The sequence below is a fragment of the Oryzias latipes genome, chromosome 17 (assembly GCF_053564925.1).
Source record: "Oryzias latipes strain Hd-rR chromosome 17, Olatipes_Hd-rR_3.1".
NCBI lineage: Eukaryota > Metazoa > Chordata > Actinopteri > Beloniformes > Adrianichthyidae > Oryzias > Oryzias latipes.
The window spans coordinates 25,713,492-25,738,577 of record NC_136253.1 but is presented as its reverse complement, the minus strand read 5'-3'; the positions used below and the strand labels follow the sequence as shown (position 1 = coordinate 25,738,577).

Below are 25,086 nucleotides of genomic sequence, written 5' to 3'. Positions count from 1 at the left end.
TGCCCATTAGACATACTAATTTAAAAAAGTGTTAGTCAATGGAATTCATTTGGAAAAATTAGTGTGAATAACAGCTTGGGAGAGAAATAACCACAGCAGCAGAACGTTTGACAGTAATGAGGCAAATCAATTATTTCAGACAAGAAAAAATGAGCCAAAAAGTGTTTAAGACAACACCCCAGGTTGTTCTTTCACAATTTGTAGTCTTTCCAATAGTGAAGGATTGATTACAGTGTCAGATCAACAATATGAAGACGTATTAGTGGATGTAACCAGAAACACAAAGACAACGAGGCTGCTGTGAGCAACGACATTTATGGAGTCAGTCAGTGTGCTGTCAGTGGCACAGATCTGGGGGATTTCAGGTCAGTGGATGAATTATACTAAAATGAGTATCAGTAATGAAAAAAACAACAACAAAATCTTTCAGGTTTGTTAAGTTGCTTTTCTTTTTAATTCATTCACAATCAAAAACATGAACATTTTCCACTTTAATATTCCATCTTAATATCCAGCAGATGAGATTAGGAGGAAACATGCTTTTCCAGCTCAATGCCTCCATGCAAAACAAAAAAAACCCGTCAAATGTTTCCCATTTGTTTAAGTGTGGCTTCCCCTTGAGTCTCAAATAAATAGAGAGCAAAGCGAAGAAGTCGGTATCTGCTAGAAGCACAATCTTCCCTCAAGAGAGCGATGTCATGTTGTCTTCTTGTAAACCTGCTTGCAAACAGCTCCTCCAGCTCTCAGCTCCTGCAGGGAACAACAAGCAATTGACATTCAGACACTTTGTGAACTACGTAATCAAATGGATGATAACTGCATCTGAAACTGATTTACTGATGAAAAGAAAAATCACCATAAACATTTCATTTCAGCTGAAACAAAGCAGAAATTACCAATAGAACATGGAATCTGATAATCAGAGAAATCACAGTATTTTGACGTGTGCTGTTCATTCTACTCTTCCACAAAATGTTTGCATTAGCTGTATTCTTAATACAATTTACACCTCCTTTAATAAATAAGCCAATCTACTCCTAAAAAAAAGACCATTATTGATTGATTCAGGTTAATAATTTATTAAGCCTTATTACTTTACTGCATGTATGTGCATGTATGTGATAGGAACCATGAGTAACACTTTGATTTTAGATTTTTTTCTCAAAGAAAGGTTTATCTTGATTTTTTCTAGATAAAAAAGGTTGTAAACAACTTTCACACTAAAACCATTTTATTTGACAATGACTTTATTTGCCACTAGAGGTCAGTGTTCCTCACAGTTCAAAACCAATTGGAGCCATAAGGTTCTCACTGATATTCCTTAAGGATGTTGACTGAAACATTTGCAGATGAAATCAAATAATTGAGGAGATTATGTTCCTTAATCTTTAAAATATATACTATAACAATTACGTGGCATTCAAATTTCTTTCAGATGCAAAGTATTCCTGTTTGTTTCAGCAGCTTTTACATGGAAAATGACCAAAAAAAAAGGTTATTAAGCAATGTTCGACTAGTAAAAGTTTGGTCTAAGTAAAAATAAAGATGGATATGTGTAACTTTACATGAAATCATGTAGATGTGGTTCTTTCCTTAGGGTGTCATAATTCCTCTGATTTTAAATGAGTCCAATTACACAGAGTTAAGTTAGAGTTAGTGAACTGGCTGCAGTCACATCTAAAATATACATATGCATTCCACATACAGTGCTGGGAGGTTTTGGAGGGAAAGTTTTTAAATTGTTTGGATTAATATTCATAACAGGGGCTGGTGTATTCTCACCAGATGAAGCTCATCTCCCACCACCCAGTGGGTCCATCCTCTTCCTTCAATCTCTCCCTTCTGAACACAAACCAGTTTGTCTCCTTCCCAGTTGATGGTGGTCTGCATGAAGCCACAGAAACACAGACACGAATGCATCATTCTGAAAACAGACATTGCATTTTATTTCCTTTAATCTCTCCTCATTCAAACTTCAAAATAATGACTCTCCCACGTGTGACTTTCAGATTTAGACATTTTCATTAAGTTCTTAAAGCTTATCTGTAATCAGCCTATCTAAAATCACAAAAGGGGCTTCAAATCCAGATAATCTGTGATCCTATTCAGTATTCAGCTCCGTATTCTGTTTTAGTCGTGACTTTGACCCTGCTCCTCTCAGTACTTTTGCCTGACGCTTGACCAAAAAATAAAGAGTAGTCAATGGGTTCCTCTGCAGCATCACCTATCCTCACCATGCACTTCCTGTTATCCACGCCGCTGAGATCCTCTTCAAACTCTTGTCCCACGTGGAAGTCCATGTGGTAGTTTTTGAAGGTGCTGAGGGTCTTGATTTGAAAGTGATCCCCATCCTGAACTATGTCCTTGTCAGTCTTTAGTAAACTGGCAATAGTCCTGATGGCTGCATTCACACCTGGCCACAGAAAAAAAAAAGATAGGTTTCAAACATTCTCTTTAATAATTTGACATTTCAGGTTTTGGTAGTTTGAAATATGTTAGATGTGATGTGTTTTTAAAGATTTCTCACCGAGAGCCTTCATGTAGTCATCAAAGTTGTCATTGGAAACCATCTTCCAGTATCCGTTGAGATCCACAGACATGCTTCAGGGTTTGTCTGCGTCCGCTGCGAAGGGCTGCTGGTGGCAGGAATGCAAAATAACTAAGGCAAAGTCCCAATTTGAACCAATCTCTTTGTAATCCAATTACCTGACGAATCTAATGTTTTAATTGAAATGATCTCTTGCACCACCCTCTTCCTTCCCACTGCCAACAAGCCTCTTTCAAGCCTCAGGAACGTGGTTTTGGGATTATTTTTTAATTGTTCCCAAAATCCTTGCCTGCATTTTCAAAGTGACACACTTTGGACAGTCAGTCAGCTTCAGTTTTTTTTTCCAGAATGTGGAGCATCGACGTTAACACCATCACCTCCAGCTTCATCCTGGTCTTCGAGAGGACACATCTCAGCATCGGTGTCACTTCAGCACAAAGAGCCACCAGGCTCTGTGAGAAAACACCTCTTGAAGCCAATCATCTTTGAAGATTAGCCTACTTTAAATCCTTCTGTGAAAATGATACTGGCCTCACAGAATCCTCGGGGGGCTGGAGCTGAGAGAAAAACAATGTCCATCAAATATTTCCAGTTGTCTTTATGCCTCGTCTGCTCCTCATCTGCTTTCTTGATACGCATATATTTAAACTCAAATAAATAATAAATAATCAATGCTATTATGATAACAACTAGACTTTTGTTAATATATGTGTAGTAATCTTTACTGAAATAATGTCAATCATTGATCTGCAATGTGTAGCGAGGATTTCTTGAATTAACGTGAAAACGTTTTGTAATGATAATTAGTATTAACGTATCTTTTAGATGACGTATGATTCATGTTATTGTTTACTTAATTTATGAAAAAAAGAATTTCTGAGGATGATCAATAAGCTCTCCCTTTTGTTACTTGATAAATAATCTCCACTTGATCTGATCAGAACTGGATTATGACAGCTATGTAAAAATATCAAATGCAGTTTTCAATAGGGGTGGGATTATACAAATTGTCTTCTTCCCATTCTTTTTTTTTAGACGAAACTATGTGACTTCAGTGCACGGTGACGCAGTGGTTAGCGCTCTTGCCTCACAGCAAGAAGGCCCCCGGTTCAAGTCCCGGCTGGGGGACATGAAAAACACAACATCAATGGGGGACGTTTCTGTGTGGAGTTTGCATGTTCTCCCCGTGCATGCGTGGGTTTTCTCCGGGATCTCCAGCTTCCTCCCACCGTCCAAAAACATGCTTCATAGGTTGATTGGCAACTCTAAATTGTCCGTGAGTGTGAGAGTGAATGGATGTGTGATTGAGGATATTCTACCCTGCGACACACTGGCGACCAGTCCAGGGCATCCCTTGCCTACGCCTAAGTGGCCGGGATAGGCTCCGGCAACCCCGTGACCCCGAAAGGGAATAAACGGTAAAGAAGATGAATGAATGAATTAAAATGTTTGTTAGTTTTTTAAAAAATTACCTACAGACAAGAGGCCAACTTTTTTATGATTTTTTTTAATGATTAAAAAAAAATCAGGCAAAACCACTTTAAACGTATATTTTATTGCATTTGATCATAATGTATTACCTTGGATTGAGAAAGCACTTTCTACTAAAAGTTAAGTGCCGCCATTTTTATTGTGCAAACTTCTTCCATGATCCCAATCCGTCAGAAAAAGAACTCATTGAAGACGCCACCTGTCAGTCATCCAGACTCTTCCCAGGCTGCCGCGCCTGCTTGACAAGGGGTCTCAGTAGCGTGCCCTCGTTTCTCCTCTCGCTGTCCTCTGTGTACAGATTGTGCTGGTGAATATAGTCTATCACAGAGTCCGGGACGAGGTATTTCACACTCAGACCCCGCCTCAGTGCACGTCGGACCTCTGTGGCACTTGTCTCATTCCTCACCCACTCCGTCACAAGGAAAATGTTATGTCTGTGGCGGTGCAGCAGGTCGGACTCGTGTACAGCGCGCTCGGACTGCAAGCTTCCTCTGCTGACGCAGACGAGGCCGAAGCGCCCGACCAGCTCCTCCACGTGCTTGTCCAGCCAGAGGCCTGGAACCTTAAAGCTGTTCAGGAAATCGGCTCCGCACAGGAGCTTTAGCTGTGGGGAAACACCTGAGGGCACACACAGACATGCAGAATTGGTCCTATGTTTCTTAAAGTTTTAGTTTTTGTCAAATTTGTGAAAACACTTGCTTAAAATCGGACCAAATTCCTTAATAAATCACCTTCAGGGAAGAGTTTTCATCACTACTTTATAACCTGGAATCAATTATTTTTTTGTATTATTAAACAATGCACAACTGTAATAAATCATAATTTCTTTTAATTGGGAGTCCCACTACTGTCCCTACTTCTACATCTTAACTTAGATCTGCGGGAGAAACCAGGCTCCACCTCCTCCATGACAGTGTGAAAACTCAGGAGGACAACTGCTAAAGCAGAATCACCCATCAATTAGTCCTGGTGGCTCAAATCAGCAACAGCCGCTTATTGGACATTTCCCAAGATGGACTTGAATGACTCTTTGATCACATTAGACAGACTGAACCATTTGGCAGCAAGCGGTGAGTCCAGACAGAAGCACAGCTTCAGTTCTCAGAATGAGACTCTGTGGTGGCAACGTGGATCTGCTTCAAAGTGCTTCAGAGGTTCACACTTAGTACAACAACACACAATCAACAACCACGTGTCTTCAGGGGATCCCTGAAGACAAACACGAGTGAGTGAAATCTGTTGACCCCTGAGGGAGCGCTGGACTGCGGTCACAGTGGCGCCCAGGAACCGTTTGGTGGCTTCGAGACCTGAAGTGACGCAACCTTTGCCTGGAGTTGAGCTACGAGTGTTTACAGAGAGAAAAAGGCAGAGAAGTACGGCAAAAGTTTGACACCAGACCTGAAGGCACTTCTAAAGTCAAAGGTCTGTCCATCAATGGAATATTTTGGTTTAGTATTATATTTTTAATAAATACACGCTCCAGGAGTCTGGCTTTGTTTTCCCCAAAATTGAAATCACTTCACCAAAACACTGATTTCAGCTTTTTAAAGGGGTAGAAGTGCAGTCTGTCAGAAGGTCCTTTGAGGACATACTCACGCAGACTTAAAGAAGTAAAGGCTCTTCTTAATGCTCTCTGATGACTGCTAGTCAGGGATAAAGGGCACAATTAGACTTCTAATCCACACTAGCTCAGAATAAATTACACACACTACGCTACACAAATCCATCCATCCATACATGTCACGTTTAAGATCCAGCATAAAATTACCATTACTCACATTGGGCTGGGTTTAAAAATCTATTAATCCAAATCAATTGATCTTCATTTGGAAAAATGCAAATATTATTTAATCAAAACCACTAATTCGTTTTCTTTTAAAGCTATTCCATGTATTAGAAAAAAAGGCTAACATTTTAGGGAAAGCATTCAGAAATGTTTTATTACAATTCTAACTTTGTTATCTGCAAACTGTTTTTCACAACTAAACAAAAGTTAGTCTTAAAATGGAATTTGACAAACAAATCAATATTTAATAGAAGAGAAAATTCAAACAGAATAGTAAATCTTAGAATCAAAGTTAATTCTGTTTTCAGGCAGGGAGATGCAGCCTTAAATTCCCCGCTGCGACATCCACGACTAACCTTCAGTCAAGTTAAAGTGCCGACTAGCAGGGCTGGGTTCAAAAAGCCAATAACCAATCTTCACATAGAAGCAGAGTTTGCCATTGAAACCAGTTTCTCATATTTTATAATGCAAAATTCTGCTTTTCTGTTGATTTTTGATTACATTCATGAAAGTTGACGGTAAAAAAACTGGTTAAACCTGTTTTTTGTAACTAAACAAAACTGATTTTGAAAGGAAATGTGAATAAAATACTACAATTTTTGATTGAATCATTTTAAATTGTAATTTAAGTTAGTTTTTAAGTTTTGTTGATTTATTTTAAACATATAAAAACCACAATAGATATATTTATAGAATCTCTGATAACTATAGACTGTCAAAAGAGTCTCTACTTGACAGAACGCTAAACATGTTTAACCCTTGTGCTATCTTAGATGACCCCACCCTTACATTGACGTGTTATTCCTACCATGACAAAGGTGGAGAAAGGTGGAAAGATTTCATGTAATCCATGGACACCAGTGAAGATCACAAATCATTGAAGAAAAAAGGTTCAGCGCACTGTCTAGTGGGTCTAGATGACCCAACTCCCAACGTTAAAGTGCCTAGGAGAGCACGGGAGTTAAAAGGGAGATAGGGAAAAGCTGAAGCTTATTTAAGCCCACTCCTTTCCACTGATTCAACTTTGACAACAAAAATACTAAACAACAAAAAAATCAAGACAATATATTAATATGATCAATATCATTATCTGTCTGGAGGTTTATCAATCATGATAAATAATAAATAAGGGATTCACTACAATCATCGTGGGGCTCAGACATCAAAAGAAAAAATGACCATATAAAATAAAATTGACATATAAAAGTCATTTAAAAAATGACGCGCAATTTAAATCCATTTGTGATAAAATGGATCCAGTCCCCATTAACAACCCCCCGCCCCCAACACACACACACACACACACACACACACAAACACACATTCACAATTCTTGAGTCTTACAGGAGAGAGGGGGTGTGTTTCCATTGGGGTCCCTGTGCGTTCCCAGTTCCTTCAGAATGCGTTCAGAATGATATCTGACCAAAGAAAAGCAAAATCATGAGCAAAGACTCTGCCGGATCAGGTGGGCCTCATTTTTACAAATCTGAATTAGAATTCATTGACCGAGTTGAAAAACAGAAAACTGGACTTTGATTAATCTACTTATGTTTGCTCTTTGGCAGCCGTTTTAGCGAAATCTATCAAACAGAATAGAAAAGCTGATAAGCCTATCCAGCCCAGAAGAACTTTTTGATGTGTGTGTGTGTTGGGGAGGAACACGATGTGGCCTCTCGGTGACCTGGGTTCAAAAGTTCACCCGTGTCTTCGATCTGGACCCGTGCTGAAAGGACCAGGCTGGCAGATGCCAAGCTGCAAGGAGAGTGTGGCGACCGTGCATAAAGAGATTTGCAGGAAGCAGCGACAGGAGAGAGCAAACGGGAGGCCAAGAGGAGGAGAGTGATGCAAATGCTGGAAACCAGGAGCTCCAGAAATAACTTCGTGTTTACAGAAGGAGAAACGCTTTCCAATGGATGCATTTCCAGGTTTAAGCAGGTTTCTCTATTTCTGCTCAGCCAACTGAGCAAGAAAAAAGCTGCAGCTCGATCCTTATTGGGCAACCCAAACGTGTGCACTGGCAGGAAGATTAGGAGATCCCGGTAGATTCAAAGGTCTCTGCACCTCCTGCTGCACATGGGAGCCTGAAACCCGGAAAATAAGCAATAAAGGTCCTGCTAAGAATAGAAAATACTGTCGCTTCCTGTGACAATGCTATGTAATACAGGAAAGAAAAGGTCCTGCAGAAGAAAATGTCCTGCTGAGAGGAGGACTTAATGGGATGAAGAATCCAAAACGAATGGTTCTAAATCCAAAGTCGAGGAAAGCAGATGTTCATAAACAGAAATCCAAGAGGAGAGGTAAACACTGGAGACTGGGAGCACACTAAGGGAGTAGACTTAATAGCAACATTGGACAGAAAAGGGTCAAACAGGAGGACAAGCTGTAGAAACCAGTCACCCATGGCTCAAAGGTGGAGCGGATGCCCATGAGGAGAGGGGAAAACAAATCCTGCTGCAGATCACGACAGTGCCAGACCTAACAGATGTAACTCCGGATGACAAACTTTTCAGGAACAAAAACCAGGCAGTTCGTGTCCCCTACTTTAGCTAAGGCTAACAAATAAAAGACTCCTTGTGTTTTTTTCCCCTCAATCGGGTGCATAATTAATGTCACTGCCGTCACAAAAAACATAATCGGCAGTTATTTCAATTATAGTTTGGGACATTAAGTTTCATTTTCTTGTGTCCCCTGTTTCTTGAAACAGATTGGTCGATGACTCATGAGAAAAATTAAAGGTGATTAAAGGAGATAAAGAAAGAGGGGAAAAAAAGGGACAGCCTTTTAAAGCTCTTTTCCTAATTTAAACAAAACCTGTAACAAAAGTTTTTCATAATGCTTTTTTAGATGGAGGGAAGTGCAAGAGCCAAAGTCCAGATCATTGAATAATAAAGAAAATTAACTAATTTAGTGCAGTATAGGAAGATAAATGATGCCTATTATGACTTCTTATCCCTTTGACATTTTCTTTGAGGATATTTCAGTAAATGGACAACAGTAAAAATAACAATTTGTTTAAAAAAAAAAAAAAGGATTTTAATTAATATTTTGTATTTTCAGGGCATTGGCCAAACATCTCTGTGACAAAAGTTTTATTACAGTAGTAGGTTTAGCATTTATCTACAAAAATAACAGATATGACTGTAAATCCTAAAAATAAAAATAGTTTATTTTACAGCAACTGATTTAAATTTAGATTATAAGCATGAGGCATCTCACATTTCTCTAGCTTTATTATAAGACGCAACTTTTACATTGGTTATCATAGATTAATTCAGTTGAAAGTATCTAAGATAAATTCAGCCTCCTTTTTTATTTTGTACCTTTTTTCAGCATATTGGCGAATAAAGGTGTGTTTTGATGTTTTTTTTTTTTGTGGAAAACGGTTTTAAACTTTAGATTTATGATAATATCTTTAGATCATTTTGCATCTCCTCTTTCCCCCCGGCACATTTATATTTCAGAAATGGCCATTTTAGAACCCCAGAGCTGTGTTTAATACCTCATGGTTTCCACAGTCTCTGTCCAGTCCGGCTGCTGGCTCTCCCACTCATCAACGGTGACCCAGCTGGAGGTCCCAAGTGCCAGTTTTGCCATCGCATTGCGATGCTTAGCCAGCGCCAGGCCTTGCTTTCCATAGCCGTCACTAACCGGAGACACGATGCCACCCATCACTTGGTACTGGCCTGAGGGAAGAGAAGATTAATGCAGTTTTTCTGGGTCATGACAGGCGGGGGGAAAAAAAATGAAATATTAATCTGTGAATATAGCATCACTGATGTTGTGTGATATCACCCATTTAAATCAATCCAAAAGAACACGTTTTTTTTTCCAACTGAGATTTAACACCGCTGATCGTGATGAGATTTATTGAATTGGTCAATCGAAAACAATAATTTAGCTCATAGAAGAGTTACTGTGTTGCGTGGAAGAACAAAGCATCTCAGAATGGGGGAACTGGCTCAGTAGCATCATGTTTCTTATGTTAGGATGCTGCTGTTAGGATCATGGGGAAAAAGCCAGAGTAGCTTAAGGATGTAGATGTTCCTGAGACGGTGCCTCCTGAAAATACACAACAAGGCACAAAGCCTAGAATCCTTTTCTGTGGTGTGTGCAGCCCTCCACACAGAAAAAGTTTAGTCTAAAGTATGAGACTCAAAGAGACTGCTTCTGGAGGAATGCTCAGTCTTTCCGCACCAAATAAATCAGGGTTTTCAGGCAGAATGGCTTTTTTTTGTTGCTCCATAGTCAGAAATTAAAGCAAAACGAAGCCCCTTTTTATAGACTGATTTTTAGATCACAATTTTGAATGTTTCGGCAAAAAAGCTGCTTTTCTTATGTGGTTAACTTTCGTCTTCATACATCCTCGGGGGATAAACAATTTTCTGAAGAGGATCATGTCTGGAGCAAGTCTGTGTCAGAATGAGGCAAACAAATAAGACACTTGTTGTTTAGATGTTCCGATTGTTCTCACAACAGAACACGAACCATAATTATTAAATCAATCTTCTGAAAGGAAAGGAAGTAAACATACACACATTGAGACTGTTTTTTACAAAGAGGCAAAAACAATCTAAATGCCAAAGGTTTGGGTCAACCGGACCCCGAGAAGGAGGGTCTAACGGCAGGGATGCCCAGTTTAGCCTAATCTGTTTAGTTTAGCAATTACCAATTGAATTGTGTGACTTTCTGTTCATTATTATTTCATGTTCTTATACAATTACTGATATGAATCCCAATGAGATGACTATTGTTGTTATATTAGGCTATAAGAATAAAGTAAGCAATTGTAGGATGATGTATTATGAAAACATCATGTAAATAGGTAAAAATTGATGTATTTATTATAAGGAAGATAGACTTGTGACTTTGAGTTCAAAACTTTTTTTGGCTCATTTTTTCCAGAACTCATGGTTTCTGCATTAGAGGTTTTCATATATTTGATGTTTTTGTTGTTGTTTTCTGTCTTTTCTTTTAGTCTTTGGGTCTTGTAATCCCATCGGTGCTAATATACAAACAATTAATGTTGTTTAAATATTTAATTTTCTGTGCAACAAACCATATTGTGAATTAATTTGATTACTTTTACAACTTCATACTGCATAAACAATTCTATCACTTCAACTTTGATAAGTACCAACCATATAAGTCCTAAATAATATTTTTTTTTTGTGCTTTATCTTCTCTAATTTGCCTTAAAAAAATCATTATTGCTTTCTTGTTCATTTGACAAGAACAGAAGAGCCTGATTCAAACACTGAGTAAGTGAATAAAGGAAAAACATTCAGTATTTTTTAATACTAAAAAAGTGTTTGCACTATTATGCACTTTTGATACAATGTATTTTTAAAAATTAAGCGTTTTATAGAATTTTATAAATAAAATAATATAATAGATCTGACAGGAGATTGATTGGAAAGACTGATTAAAACACACAAGCCCCTCATCAGATCTTTGTGACCTCTGAGTCTGACCTGTGGCGTGCAGATGGTCTCTGGCCAGCTCAAACAGCCTCATATGCTGGTTAGTGATTGGATTAAAAGAGCCGCAGGCTAACAAAACCAGAGGAACACGGCGGGTGACCATCATGACTAACCCTCCCACTCCTTGGTTAATAAACCTGAAAGGAAAGACAAAACTTGTCTCAATAATGTTATAGTTCAGAGAGCCGCATACATCAGAAATATTCAGAGAAGATGCAGAAAATCAAACCAATCAGATATTTTTATGTTAAATAGCAGCTGTCTCATTTGAAAAGAATAAACTGTCATCTGGAACAGTCTGAATGCAGCAGCTACAGTCTGAATTTTATTATGATCACGTGACAAGGCTGACAGAGAAACACATAAACATAGATATGCATCTGCGTGTCAGGAAACAAAATTCAAACATTAATACTAAAGGCTTTTGGTATACAGGGGAAGCTAATGTTGTAGTACTAGTACAGTACGTTTTACGGGAGGTAGAAATAATCAAACGAACAGCCAGGAAATTCCTGTAAAAAAAATCTTAAAAAGATAATAGCAATACCCAATTTTAAAAAAATCATATATGTTAAACCTGTAGTGTTAACCTAAACCAGCTGCGTCTGACTAACGGGGTGCTTTAGCGATTAGCTCACAAAACTATATTACAAAATGACAAATTAATCTGACTAAATCAGTGGAATCAACACTTTAAGCTACCATTACTCTGACTCTTCAATCCACTTCAATCAAAATGTAATATGATTTTGTGATTTGATTACCTTCTTGGTGCATTTGGTTAGTGCGTCACATGCATATGCCTCCCCGAGTTCAAGCTTTCCGTCGATGGTTCCGCTGGGAACGTGTTGCTAAAGTGCGACCCCTGGTGGATAGAAATTCAAAATTTGTGCAAAGGGAGCTCTCCATGGTTCTAAATTGAGTCATTTGAGTGAATTTTTAGAACACTAAACAATGTAAATGGGTTATAGAGACCAGAATAAAGGACCACAAATAATGCAGTGACTTTCAAACTGGGGCAGAAATAATGATTAAAAAAATATATTCATCAGTGTGTTTATTTAATCAAGAAACTGCAAACAAAAACGAGACAGAATTTTTTTTAAATTACCTCTACATTTCCAAAGAGGTACATTAATCATTTTAAAGGTTAATAAGTAAGTAAATATAGTTTAGTAAGTAAATATATATTATATAATATTCCATGGTCTAAATGTAACTTTTCCCATTAAAAAAATATGCATGTGTAATTAGAGCAAAAAATTTTGCGTTGTGGATCATGATATTATTATAGTGGCAGTATAAACAATACTAGCAGAAAAAAACCATAAATATTAATTGTTCACATTGACAAGATTTGTGGGTCTTGTGAAACAGATATATATTTTTTGGGAATGACGTAGCACATGTAAGTGCCTGCTGCTCAACTAATGTCTTAGAAAGTACAAAAACAAAAGAAAATTCAAAGTTCTGAAACATTTAAAAAAAGAAAATCAGCTTTCAACGTCATAGCTTCCTGTGTCTCTGCCCTGAGGTTCAGTAAACAACTGTAAATAAATATGACTACCTTTATTGTCAGCTTGTGTGCTTTATGTTAATTAGTCTTCAAAATTATGTGATTTTTCTCTTTGAATAGTAGTAGTAGTCTTTTTTATTTACACACTGTTAACACCAGAAGAGTAAGATAATTAGGTATTTCAATAGCATTTATTTAATATTGAATACAATCATTAAAATGTGCTTGTGTAAAGTACAGTAGCACTATTAATCACGTTAATTAGGGTACAGATCACTGCCACAGCTGTTTTTAGTATTACATTCATTAAAATGAGTTTGCTTCTAAGTAAGGAGAAAACCATTTTGCATTCTTTTTTTTATCAGTATTATTTGGTTGGTATTTTACTCAGTCTTTGGCTCAAACAGGTCATTTGTCCACCCCAGGTAATTTTTCTCTGCATCGTCAAGTCAGCCCAACAGATTCAGACTTTCACCAATGAGAAGGACTTTGCTTGTCAAATTAAAACTCCACAGATGTATCAATCGTCGAACAAAACATATTTCAAGCAGATATAATAAATGCAATATCGTATAGATTGTTTTTATTTCCCCCCTATGCAGACGAGGCCTGTCGTTTTGTCTTTATCGAAACTGGGGAAACATCCTCTCTAATAAGAGTTTTATTTTGAAAAAACAATTCCGGAAAGGAAGTCTAGTTGACGCTGGGTAAACGTCAGCGGGTGTCAGTCTCTCTCTTTTCGATGACTGTCTCAGTGACTGTCTCTCGACCTGCCCACGGTCCCTGGCGTGCGTGGCCAGCTGAGAAGCGTTCGTGCTCCGTGGGAGAGCCAGGATTTGGAGGCGAGCAGGAGACGGAGAGACATCGCAACAACATGAAGACACGCGGGTTCCCGTTTGTGCTTTTCTGGCTGTTCTGGGGCCACTCCTGCGCTCTGGCAGGAAAAGGTAGGAAAAAGAAGATAAGGCCAAAACTATTTTTTTAAGTATATCATTTGCATTTTTATTTTAAACGTTGCAGTTGCAGAAGTTGGATCGAAGAGCAACTAGATTTGTGCAAGAACTTGGCTGATTCTTTCTTTGATGTTATTATTCGGAGATTTTTCTTTCAGTTCTTAAAGATTTAGAGCATTGATAATATGCTTTTTTCTTTGACATTATTCTAATAATGAGGTTAGTTATGATCAAGGAATAAAAACCAAAAAGTATTTAATTAGAGTGATGGTTTGATTTTTTATGCCTGTTCATTGAGTTTATTTATTATCTGATAATTTTAAGTACAAACATGTAGTAAGTCACACTGCTTATGAGAGCTGTAGCAAAAAGAAGATCATTCTTGTTATGTTTGGTATTAGATCAGCTATCAATAATAATCAGTAGAGATTCATTTGGGAATTTAGAGTGTGGATGTCTTAGAAACAACTTAAAAAAAAAAGCATTTCCAGGAAGTTGAAGGATGTAATAATTTTTGCTCTTTATCAGTGGAAAAACTAAAGACCTAGAAAAATAAACATTAACTTCTTGAATGTTTTGTTACATTTGGGATCTCAGACATTTGATCGTAACAAATATCAGGTCTTTTGAAAGGAGAAACTTTCAGTTAAATTGGAAAATGTAACCGAACTGTTGTGATTTTTTTCTGTTATGGGCTTAATGAATGAATAACTTCCTCCCAGCTCTAACATGGTCTTAGATAGCAAACAGTCAAAATGTCTCCCTTCTGATCTTTGAAATCTTTCATTAACAATACATGTGTAAGGCTGAGATACTTCTGTTGAGCGTTCGCGATTGGTTGGTTATCTATCGATTTGTGCATGTATTGAGCAGGTCTCTGGGAGGGCGGCCATGGGCAGAGTGCTGATTTTTAATCACACCCTCACTCTGTGATGCCCCTTTTCGTCTTATTTCTGTCTGTCTTACTCCCTCACTCGCACACGTAAACACACAAACAGGGACTGGTGTTGCCAATGAAGAAGAACTGGGGTTTACAGTGCTATTAATTGGGTCTCTGGAGTGAGAGCGCCAGGCTGGCTGGCTGTCTGCACTCCGGCAAACATTATCATTATTTTTACTGTTTATAGAAATCCAACATGTCGCCAAGAGCAAGAGAGAAAGCTTAATGAAAGGGCTATTTGCTGTTGAGACTTTGGAGTTTCTTTTTTTCCGTTTTTTTTTTTTCGAACTGAGTAAACAGAACTTGGTTTTGCAACAGTGTAGACTTGTGCCATTGTTTTTTTTCTTTAGAATTTTAAATCTTTCCATGTCTTTATTTGTGAAAAATGTATTTTAGGACTACAGAAAGGTAAGCATGGCTAGTGAGGTAAAAAAATGACCTCTTGTGCTTGAAAACAAAGACAAACAGATGACGGATTAACCCCTTCATGCTTTGTTAATACCAAATAATATTCTTCAATGTTTTTTTTTCCACTCAAGGTGGTGCTAAATTAAAGAATCACTCCAATGAAAAGATGTTTTGGTGTTTTCATTATGCTGTTGTGAATCAGGGGCAGATGCACAAATGCTTTTGAAAAAAGCTTCTAAGTGTGACATGCAAATTACTATGGCAAGCCGCGAGCTCCCTGCTCTGCTCCATTCTGATGCATCCACTAGATCCATGAACATCTTTGTTTCCTTTGTCTGAGCTGGCATCTGGCTCAAAACTGTACAGCTGGACAGCTCCAATATTGCTCGCCATTTTTGTTGCACCGCTAATATTAGCTCGGGGTTGTGAAGGACTATAAGCCAGCAGGAGAGCGTGTAAACAAAGAGGTTGATAGGAAATGAGCACAGAACTCAAAGAAGCATTTAGACTGACTACTGTTATGCAGAAACTATATCCTATGTCCACTTTTATGATAAACAGTGAATAATTTTAAATTAAATAATTCTTTTATAAACAGTTTTATATATATATATATATATATATATATATATATATATATATATATATATATATATATATAATGACTGATCCAACATGTGATTTTATTAAAAACGTCAATGTGTATTTAACATTATCTCATCTCTTGTGAAAGACCTAAAACATGCATTATACCATGGTCCGGTGAATACTCGATTCTGATTGGCTGCTGGGTGTGGATTAAACTTTTGCTTCTTCATCTGGAAAAAAACAAGCGGTAAGAAGTGAACTTTCTCTCTGAACTGATGCTTTATTTAACCCACCATGATTACCAGCTTATATCTCGCTTTCCTTTGCCGCTGCAGTCGAGGTCGGTGCCGGCTCAGCGCGTAGCTTCCACGCCGTGCGTCAATTTCTGATAATGCACACTTCCTCGGCCATCATCCCTTACATAACCAACTGGAGGAAGTTTTGTAGCAGAATCTAGCAACAATGGAAAATGAATATTGTCCATTAGTGTCATTTCAGCTGGATGCTGCTCTGCAGCAGATTGAACAAATTTCAATTTGTTCAAAAAAAGACCTGTGTAGCAGGTGTTATTTCTGCTACACATACTAGCATCCTGTCCATTTTCAGAACAGAAATTGTCTTCAATCCCTGCTTCTAAAGCAACGTTCATGATGCCCTCAGCAACGCGCATTCAAGCCATCACGTTCAGAACGAAAAGTTTATATAAATACGTATTTTGGGCTACCACATTCAAAACTCGTGTGTGTTCACGTGCCAAGACCTTTTTGGGCTCTTTGTCCAAAACAAGTGGCTATAGAACTCGGATATAATGTTAAACCAGGTCGAGCTTTGGCTAATCAAGGACTTGGATTTGGTAGTAAGGTATGGATGGCATCATTTTTAATTCACGGAAGTGCCCACCGTATGAAAATTGATCATGGAGGAGAACATACTAACTGCTGTTTGTGCCTGGCTGGAATTATGACACTAAGTCTTTCATATATCAGAACAGAGCTGTAAAAGAAAAAGCCTGGAGCAAGATTGCACCATTTTAACATTTCGCACCATGCACTTTCCAAATGTAGGTGGCGGACATGCGCTAGAATTGGTTAGCAACAGTCCAGTGTGAAGACCATATGCTAAGTGTGCGTTTAAAAATGCGCGTTTAAGAACAGACGTCTCGCTCAGTGGTAACGTAGTATAACAGCTGCATCTGCAGCATAAATAAATTGAATTAAGAAGCACTTTGAATGACAAAATTACATAATAATATATGTTTCTAATGTTAAACAAGAGGCTTTCTAAAAATAACTTTGCGGATGTGTTGGATGCATTGGCATTGCAAGAACCCACTTTCTATTCTGTATGACACAAAGGCTTCCTGCTCAATACCTTTTACATAAGAAGCTGGGAAACGGACCAGAGCAGATAAATGCTGAAGAACAGTCACAGAGAGGATCTAAGAGGTGCTGGGGAAAAATAAAAGAAACGGATAAAGACTGAAAACAAGATCAGATTTATGGGGTTCTTTTCAACAGAGCCGTCCAGCTACATTATCCATGCCAGGATATAAATTGTACGAGTGATGTGGAACGCAGGGCCATAACTCTGGTTTTTCTTCTTCTGTGCAGTGACTGGTGAAACGGTGTCTGACAGGAAGTGCTCTGGCTGTTTTGTTGCTCCTTACTCTTTACTGTCATTCATGCCCTTTCTGTTATCTCCCCTCTGCTTTCTCAGTTGTCTGTGTCTTTTTTTTTATTATCACTTGCTTCTCTTTTTCTGCCTTGACTCTGCATCACTCTTGACTGTTCTGCTCTGTTGAGCTAATGCCATTCAGAGGGCAAATGCCACAGAGTGAGAGATGTTTCATCATTCACCTCCTCGCTTCTCTTCCATGCTTGAACAGCTCTCGTTTGGGTTTTCAGAACTGCTGTTGCCCCACACCCCCACCCTCCACTCGCAGACTTCATTCCAAAGGTTTATGGGCTTAAGTGAGATGTATAAATGGGGAGACTATCTCCCCTCTGTCTTACTTTGCCTTCTCTCATTTGGAAAGTGTTGCACTCTCACTCCATCAGTGGTGCCTCCATTATAAATCCCCTCCACAATGCATTAATACTCTTCTCTCCTATATGGCTCACACAGATTGTTATTGCATTAGATCCTTCTTCACAAGTTAGGATGTGTGCTTTCTGATTCTAACTTTTTGTCCGTCTTCCAATCCAGATCTATATAATCGTTTGGGTTACACGATTCTTAACTGAGTGATTGTGATGTTGCAGAATCTTACTTGAAAGTTCCACTCCGATCATCTTTTGACCTTCCCAGCGATCCTATTTACAACAACAAAAATGGCAAGCAATACTTGAGCTGTTCAGCCATAGAGTTGTCAGCCAGATGCCAGGTCTGGCACGAGGAACACAAAGATGTGCATGGATCTGTTTGTCTACGAGTGGCTGCACCATATTGGAGCAGAGAATTTTCCATTTTTTTTCAATGGCATTTTTTCATCTCCTCCTGATTTATGTTTTGAAAAAAATAAATACTCAGAAATGCAGTTTTGATGTTAATTATCTCCATATATGACCTCCATCATGATAAAAATGAAACAAGAACCGGTTAAAACACCAAAAACACAATTTTCCTTGGACTGGGTCTGTATAGCATGATCTGTATTTTGTGCAGAAGTTCTCCAGGACGAGAACCAGTGCAAGATCTTTGTGCTCCTAGAATCCGATGCTAATTTTGGCAGAGATGCAAATGAAAGGTCTAATTTGGATGTTAACTACTCAGCACAGCTAATTATGAAACGTCTGATGAGGCATACAGCAGAGGAGAGTAATGGAAGACTTGCCATTGACTGACTGTGTGTGGTGAGATGTGTGCTCGCTCTGTGTTTGCCTGCATGTGAGGAGGAGAGGCGCTGGTTTTTCGGGCCAGAGCGTATGCCAGAATTACGGCAGCTGCTCCAAGGGCACCGGTGGGGCTTTCTGGTCAACATGCCTCAATATGTGCTGGATAAACATTGCATGCAGAGCGGACTTCAGAGAGACAACCTTCACATCTTTTTCCTATTATTAGCTGAACTTTCATACACTGGTTCTCCATGACGAAATTGTTTAGTTAAAGTGGTGTTATAACTAAAAGCTCAAACAGTCTTATAAAATTATGGCAAGAGCATTATTAACTGCTAAGAAGAAGACCGGAAATAATACAAGCAAATGCAACAGAAACGTATTCTGGAAATGTCCTCTTATTAAGGGTCCAAAATGGTGATACATGAGAGGCTGCAAAAGTTTTCAGAGCAGAGGCTACTGAGGAGAAAGTGGGAGGCTACCACTGACTGGGGAGGGGGGTTCTCCCCCTTGAAAATGTTAAAATTAAGGCCCTATATGCATTTAATGCTTGACTCACCGGCCAAGTTGGCCTGTAAATAAAAAACCTACCGGAAAAACATATTTTTAACGTCCAAATTAGCGCATTACACTATTTTAAATAGAATTTACCGTAAGCATTTTTAAAACACAAGATAAAAACAAATTTATTGTCTTTATTGATTTCTAATTAAAGTCTTTGCTTTTTACTTTTGGTGTTTTCACACTGTCGATGAAGTGTTTCATTTTCTATCACACATAAGTTTTCTTTTGCACAGCTGCTCAACACTGTTCCTAAAAAAAGACCCCCTGTAACCCCATGGGGAGAGGAAAATTTGTTTTTTGAAATTTTTACAAGAATAAAATTGCATAAAAGTGATTCCTAACTGATATGAAGACGTCTTTAATGTCATCTAACTGTATCTCTTATGCTGAGAAAACTATCTAGAGGGGGGCAGATTGACAGAAAAAGGACATTTTTCCTAATTCTGCCTCTATGGTGATTCATTTTAATATCAAATCATGACAAAAAACAGCCTGAAAAGATGATAATATCAGACTCTGCTAATAAAGTTTCATACAAAGTGGATTCATGTCTGTTGTTATATTTAGAAATGAGCAGTTTTTTATGAATGTCTTATGAATGAATTCTTTTTATTTATCAGACTGTCTTAAAGTCTGGTGACACAGAACAGGTCATTAGCATGATAGGAGTGTGTAACAACACAACCGCCCCGGTTCTGTCTGGATCCTGGTAAAAATAGTCACATGTCCCGCTGCTTCCTCAGCCAAATGCTACATGGAGGTGAATTACTGAAGTGGAGGGTGGGGCATCTTCTTCACGCTTTGGATGCGCTTGTGAAACCTTGGATGCGATCAGTAGAAGAGGAGCTTTGAAGAAAAACAAATTCAACCAAAGGAGGACTAAAATACATGATTTATTTGTCGCAAACATTTCTCAGAGTAAACATGAATTTACCACATCAGACACATGTTTTTGCTTCAAGGTACTAAACAAAACATTACAAAAATGGCGAGCAATATCGGAGCTTTCCAGCCATACATTTTTGAGCCAGATGTCATCTCAGACGAGGAAAAAGAATACATGGATCAATTGTCTGCAAATAGATGCATTGAAATAGAGCAGAGCAGGGAGATTGTGGCTTACCATAGTAACTTGCAGGTCACACATACAAGCTTTATTTAAAGGGCTTTTTGCTTCTGCTCCTGATTCCCAATTATTTGTATAAAGAAATAGTAATTTAAAAAATGTAGTTTAGCTCACAGGAATAAAAAACAATGAGGGATAAAATGGCTTGAAACAAACAAACAAAAACAAAAAAATAGGAGTTTCAAAAGCTAGAAGCTGGATCCCACACTGGATCCAAAACGGAGCAGTACAAAGGAAAGTGTTGAGTGATGGAGAAGGTCAAGCAGTGAGCTTCCGAAACATGTCACCAGCAAATCCTGGAAAACCATTCCTCTTTTTTGGCTGTCAGAGACAACTGCGAAAAGAATGCACCTGACTTTGTTGTATTAATATTATTATTTTTAGTTGAATAAGTACTTCTTTATTTTCCCCAAGTTTTTAAAGATTTTTGTATGTAATTGGAAAAACAAAAATCAGTTTAGGGCCAAATTATTCAATTTAGAAAAACAGAATTCTTTAATCCAAAATTGGTCATTGAGAAACATTTAAGGACTGCTTTGTGTTTGTACTTGAGAGGTGAACCGATCAGTGAATTTGTAGAAGTGTTGTTAGTACTGCGGCTCAATGGTAGACCTGTCACAACTCTGTTAAAGCTCTTATTTTGAAATGAAAGTTGCTGGTTTTTCCAGGTGTAATTTGTTTGCATAAAGAATCTGGGTTCAACACATTTGTTTTTGCGAAATCCCTTAGCTAAAAGTACCGTATTCTATTTAAGTCGACTACAAATATACCTAGTCTATACTAATAGCGAGGCAGTATACTTGAAGCTTACTTTTTACATACTATTTGTATACTGTAAATTTAAAATGTTCTAAATTAAGACAGAAGAATTATTCACTTAAAATATTTCCAGCACCACATGTACATGGTCTATAAAATGACTGCTATACTTATGTTCAAGTATACTTAATTAATAAACTTCAAGTGTTCTTGCTAAGGGATTACAATACTATACTGTTTGTTACTTCTGCAGAGTAAAGTCATATACATTTGTGGGCTAAGTGGTCTTGATCTTTAAATGCTTGTGTTGATCAAAGAGAAACTGCTAGATTTTTTTGTAATGCAAAAAAGATGATCAAACGTACTATTTTTACTCAGTTTAACAGAGTAAATATGTGGAAGTCTGAATTGAGGCGTTTCTTGCGCTTGTGTTACTATACCAGTCATGTTTGTGCTCCAACCCATTGCTAAACAATAGTGTGTGTTTTTTTTTTTTTTTTTACAATTTATGATAAAGCCTAAAGTTATAAAGACATGCACTGCTGCAGCATGTTTTAATTACAATTCAAAAACAACGTAGTAGCCTGCAGTGTGTTTTTACATTTATTAAAAAGGCTAACAATGTTCTCTGGGCTCAGTTCAAACTAAAATACAACATAAACGCACACACATGCTCTACTTAGTCACACACAAACACTCACAAAGCTCTTTTCATGTTACTTTGGACAGGATTGAGTCATCTCCTTCATCTTCCTTTCAAGTTGTTTTGCGTGGGTCTTGTGTGTAGTTGGTCCAGAGCGTTACAATATGCTTTGAAATGGCCTTATGTAATTTTTTTTTGTGTTATCCACTCTGTCTGGTTGAAAGCACAAATATGGTATTTTCAATTCAAAGACACTGTGACCGTGGAATATTTGCCATGTTGGTTCCATGTGAGAATCCAGTAGCTGCATCAGTGAAACATCACAGCTGTTACTGAAAGCCATGCCAAAGGCTTTTAAATTTGCCTGCAGGACAACTCTGTGTGTGACTGCAATGAACCATTTTCAAACTAAGAACTAAGAACAGAAAGGTCTTTGTGTTCCTTTCAGGAATAAAAATGGTAGAAAGAGCTGGTGAGATTTGGCTCATACCATTAGTCACAACTAAATCAAACATTATCTCCTGCATTTCTGAAACGTAGAAGAACCACTCCGATAATGTTTTGAGTTATTATAAAATTGTTCACATTGTTGTTGTTTTTAAAAAATTATGATTAGGCCGTTTTTAGCCAAAATGAAAAAATAAACTGTAGTTTTCCAGCAGTATATTCATTAGAAATTCACCTTTGAGTTGTGGGCAGGACGGTTGATACGGAGTAACCCCCCCCCCTTTGCAGAACGGATTGGTGCAGGGAGCTTGTGGCCCGCCCATTTTCAACGTCACAAATAAGCTCTTTTTTTTAAAACAGGATTTTTTCGTCTGTTCCTGATTCGCAACAAATTGAATTAAGAAATATTCAGAAATGCAATTTTGAGCATCATTTTGTTATCCTCCATCATAAGAAAAAGGCCACCAGATCATGTTAAAAACTCATAAAAACACAATTTTCATCCAAGTCTGTCTTTAATATTCTTTGTTTATCAGCTGCTTCCTTTAGGGGGTCACCACAGTGAGTCATCCACTTTAATCCTATCCCCTACATCATCAAACATAATTCTTTCTGTGAAAATCCCAACATAGAAATCTTAGGAATGTTGTCATAATGTCCTGTTTTTGAGTTGAATATTTTGCCATAATCATACAGCATTTGGAAATGACACATGATGTGGTGCTCAAAATCTGAGATCGCTATGTGCAAGTATAACCTTTGCCCTGTTGTACTCCCAAAACACTGTTTTGATTGACACGTTCAGTACCCCAGACGTACCAGGTACTGCAAAGCAAGACACAAAGAGGTCGATATGGGGGGCTGGAGCAGCAGGCAGCAGCCCCCCATATTCCGGTTGTCTAAGTTCAACCATATCTGCTTTTCTAAGAATCTAAACCTTTGTTTTGTGTTTCTTTTTGTCAGTGAAGGTCTACAGAGAAGTTTTATGAACCCAAACTATATTGATGCCAAAAAGCAGTGGATTTCGTTTTTTTTAAGCAGAAATGCAGCTGTGAAGGTTTCATTTTGTTTTTTTGTTCATGCCACTTCATAGAGGACAACATGAAAAAAACTCACAATAAAGCTTGACTTGTCATAAAACTGCATTTTTAATCAGGATGTTTTGGATCTGCTTATCACATATAATGCAAACATGCATATTTGTAAAAAATAAATTGTATGGTGTGAGAGAAAAAGTGTGCTTTATTTTCATACTGTTCTAAATGTAAACACTAATTTGAACAATTTAAACCCATAAAATAGATCTAATATAAGAGAAAAAAACAGAACTCCCAACAGATGTGTGACGGGCACAAAGGCAGACAAAATGAGGATGCAGCGGTCTTTAAAAAAAAAAAAAGCTACCTACATCGCATATAGGTAGTGTTTTTTTATCATTCAAAACTAGTCTGATTTACTTTAATTATTAAAAAAAGATCATTCTTAATAAATCATTTCACTCTGGAAGCTCTAACAGGAGTAGCTTATGATTTGCTTAATATTTCATTTTATTAAAAAACTACAATCTTCTCAGAAACAGAAGTATTTCCTCATAAAAAATGTACTAAGGCAGTTTGTGTTTCATTCGAACAGTGACAGTAGGATGTGGCCTTACAAACATTTTTTGTAATTTTTAAGTGTGTTCATTTTTATCTTAAATTACATTGCACTATAAACAGTTCATCCATGCTACAAGAGAAACAATATAAGATATAAGAAATGTTATGTGAGCAACAATTTGGAATTTATGCTGGCCTCTCCAGAAACAGTCAAACCCAAGAATGCAGAAAGCAGAAAACACTAAAAAAAATGACATGAATCAGGTATTTTATTTAGCTTTTCTCTGTTTATCCTAAATAAAAGGAAAACAGTCAGTTTGCAGCAATAGAGAATCATGATTAACAATAACTAATAAAACCGAAATTTTTCTATTTAATTAAAATGTTCATCTTTTCTGTTTTGTAAGTGATAATTTAAAAAGAATTAGAATATACTATAAAAAAGTGTTTATGTATTATAGGAATTTTATTGACCATCGCTTATTTTGGCTATAGTTGTTTGCCATTTCTATATTACAATTACCGGACTCCTCTTTTATCTGTTTATTTGCCTGCTTCTCTTAACCGGTTTTTAGCTCTGTGTCCTCATAAAACCAAAGCATTAACCACTAACCATGTCTGCAGTCTTTAATTTTTACTCCCCCTGGTTCAGTGATATTTACAGTTTATTTTCATGCATGGTCCATAGCTCTGACTATTGCATTTCTGTTTTCTGTCAGCAAAAAAAGGCTATTATTTTTTCTGCTCACTCAGCCTTCTTTTGGCACACACTGATAATTGTGCTTACTTTCATTTTCTGGAGCTCATTATTGTTAATAAATTGACATTTGTCATGGAGGCAAAATGAAACATCCCCTCATTCGCAAGAGCTCTGTCGACTTTTGCACAGAACAAAAACCCGAAACATTTGAGCCGATATTTGCTCTTTTGCTGTGTCAAATCTTGAAAGAGGCTTTTATCATTTGACCCAAAAAGCACAGCAGAGCCACATATTGCAGAATTGCTTGGTTTTTTGGAGCTTACTTGGACTTCACTTTTTTGTACTAGCAATAAAAGTCGTCAAAATGCCACAAAATCCATTTTTTAAAAACTTTTCTAAGAACCTTCCTTTTTCACAAGTTAAAGTCTTTCTCCAATCATCTTTTGATCTATTTTTAAAGTGTTTGCAGTGGTATTTTAATTATGACTATGCCATGTTTTATTGGAAAAATCAAAAACCTCTGTCGTTTTCTTGGACAGTTTCTGCAGAGAGGCAGTAGATCTTCAGAAATCTCCCTTTGAGCTGCGGGCGGGACTGTTTCCTTGTTCTCCCGCTAGCTTACAGCCTCTCACACTACCAACTGTACAGTTTTGAGCCAGATATCATGTCCGACGAGGAAAACAAAGACGTACATGGATCTAGTCG

The 25,086-nt window shown here is 37.6% G+C and overlaps 3 protein-coding genes across 3 annotated transcripts in view; 1 reads left to right on the top strand and 2 right to left on the bottom strand.

Annotated features, from left to right (window-relative positions):
* Positions 1-424: 424 nt before the first annotated feature.
* Positions 425-2,815, bottom strand: rbp1.1 (retinol binding protein 1, cellular, tandem duplicate 1). The gene is made up of 5 exons (XM_078935639.1): positions 2,707-2,815; positions 2,528-2,633; positions 2,235-2,413; positions 1,783-1,884; positions 425-750 (listed from the first exon to the last, which is right to left on the bottom strand). The coding sequence occupies exons 2-5, from the start codon at positions 2,598-2,600 to the stop codon at positions 697-699; spliced, it is 408 nt and encodes a 135-aa protein (XP_078791765.1). The 5' UTR covers positions 2,601-2,633; positions 2,707-2,815; the 3' UTR covers positions 425-696.
* A 1,268-nt stretch (positions 2,816-4,083) lies between these two features.
* nmnat3 (nicotinamide nucleotide adenylyltransferase 3) lies at positions 4,084-12,168 on the bottom strand. Its single transcript, XM_011486648.4, has 5 exons — positions 12,070-12,168; positions 11,297-11,442; positions 9,325-9,508; positions 7,170-7,243; positions 4,084-4,657 (listed from the first exon to the last, which is right to left on the bottom strand). Exons 2-5 carry the CDS (start codon positions 11,409-11,411, stop codon positions 4,242-4,244), a joined length of 789 nt encoding a protein of 262 aa, XP_011484950.1. The 5' UTR covers positions 11,412-11,442; positions 12,070-12,168; the 3' UTR covers positions 4,084-4,241.
* Positions 12,169-13,521: 1,353 nt separating this feature from the next.
* Positions 13,522-25,086, top strand: part of LOC101166581 (calsyntenin-2) — a 141,477-nt gene continuing 129,912 nt past the window's right edge. The window contains exon 1 of the mRNA XM_011486645.4: positions 13,522-13,768. Coding sequence (XP_011484947.2) covers positions 13,564-13,768 — 205 coding nt within the window. The 5' untranslated portion in view covers positions 13,522-13,563. The remainder of the gene's footprint in view (positions 13,769-25,086) is intronic.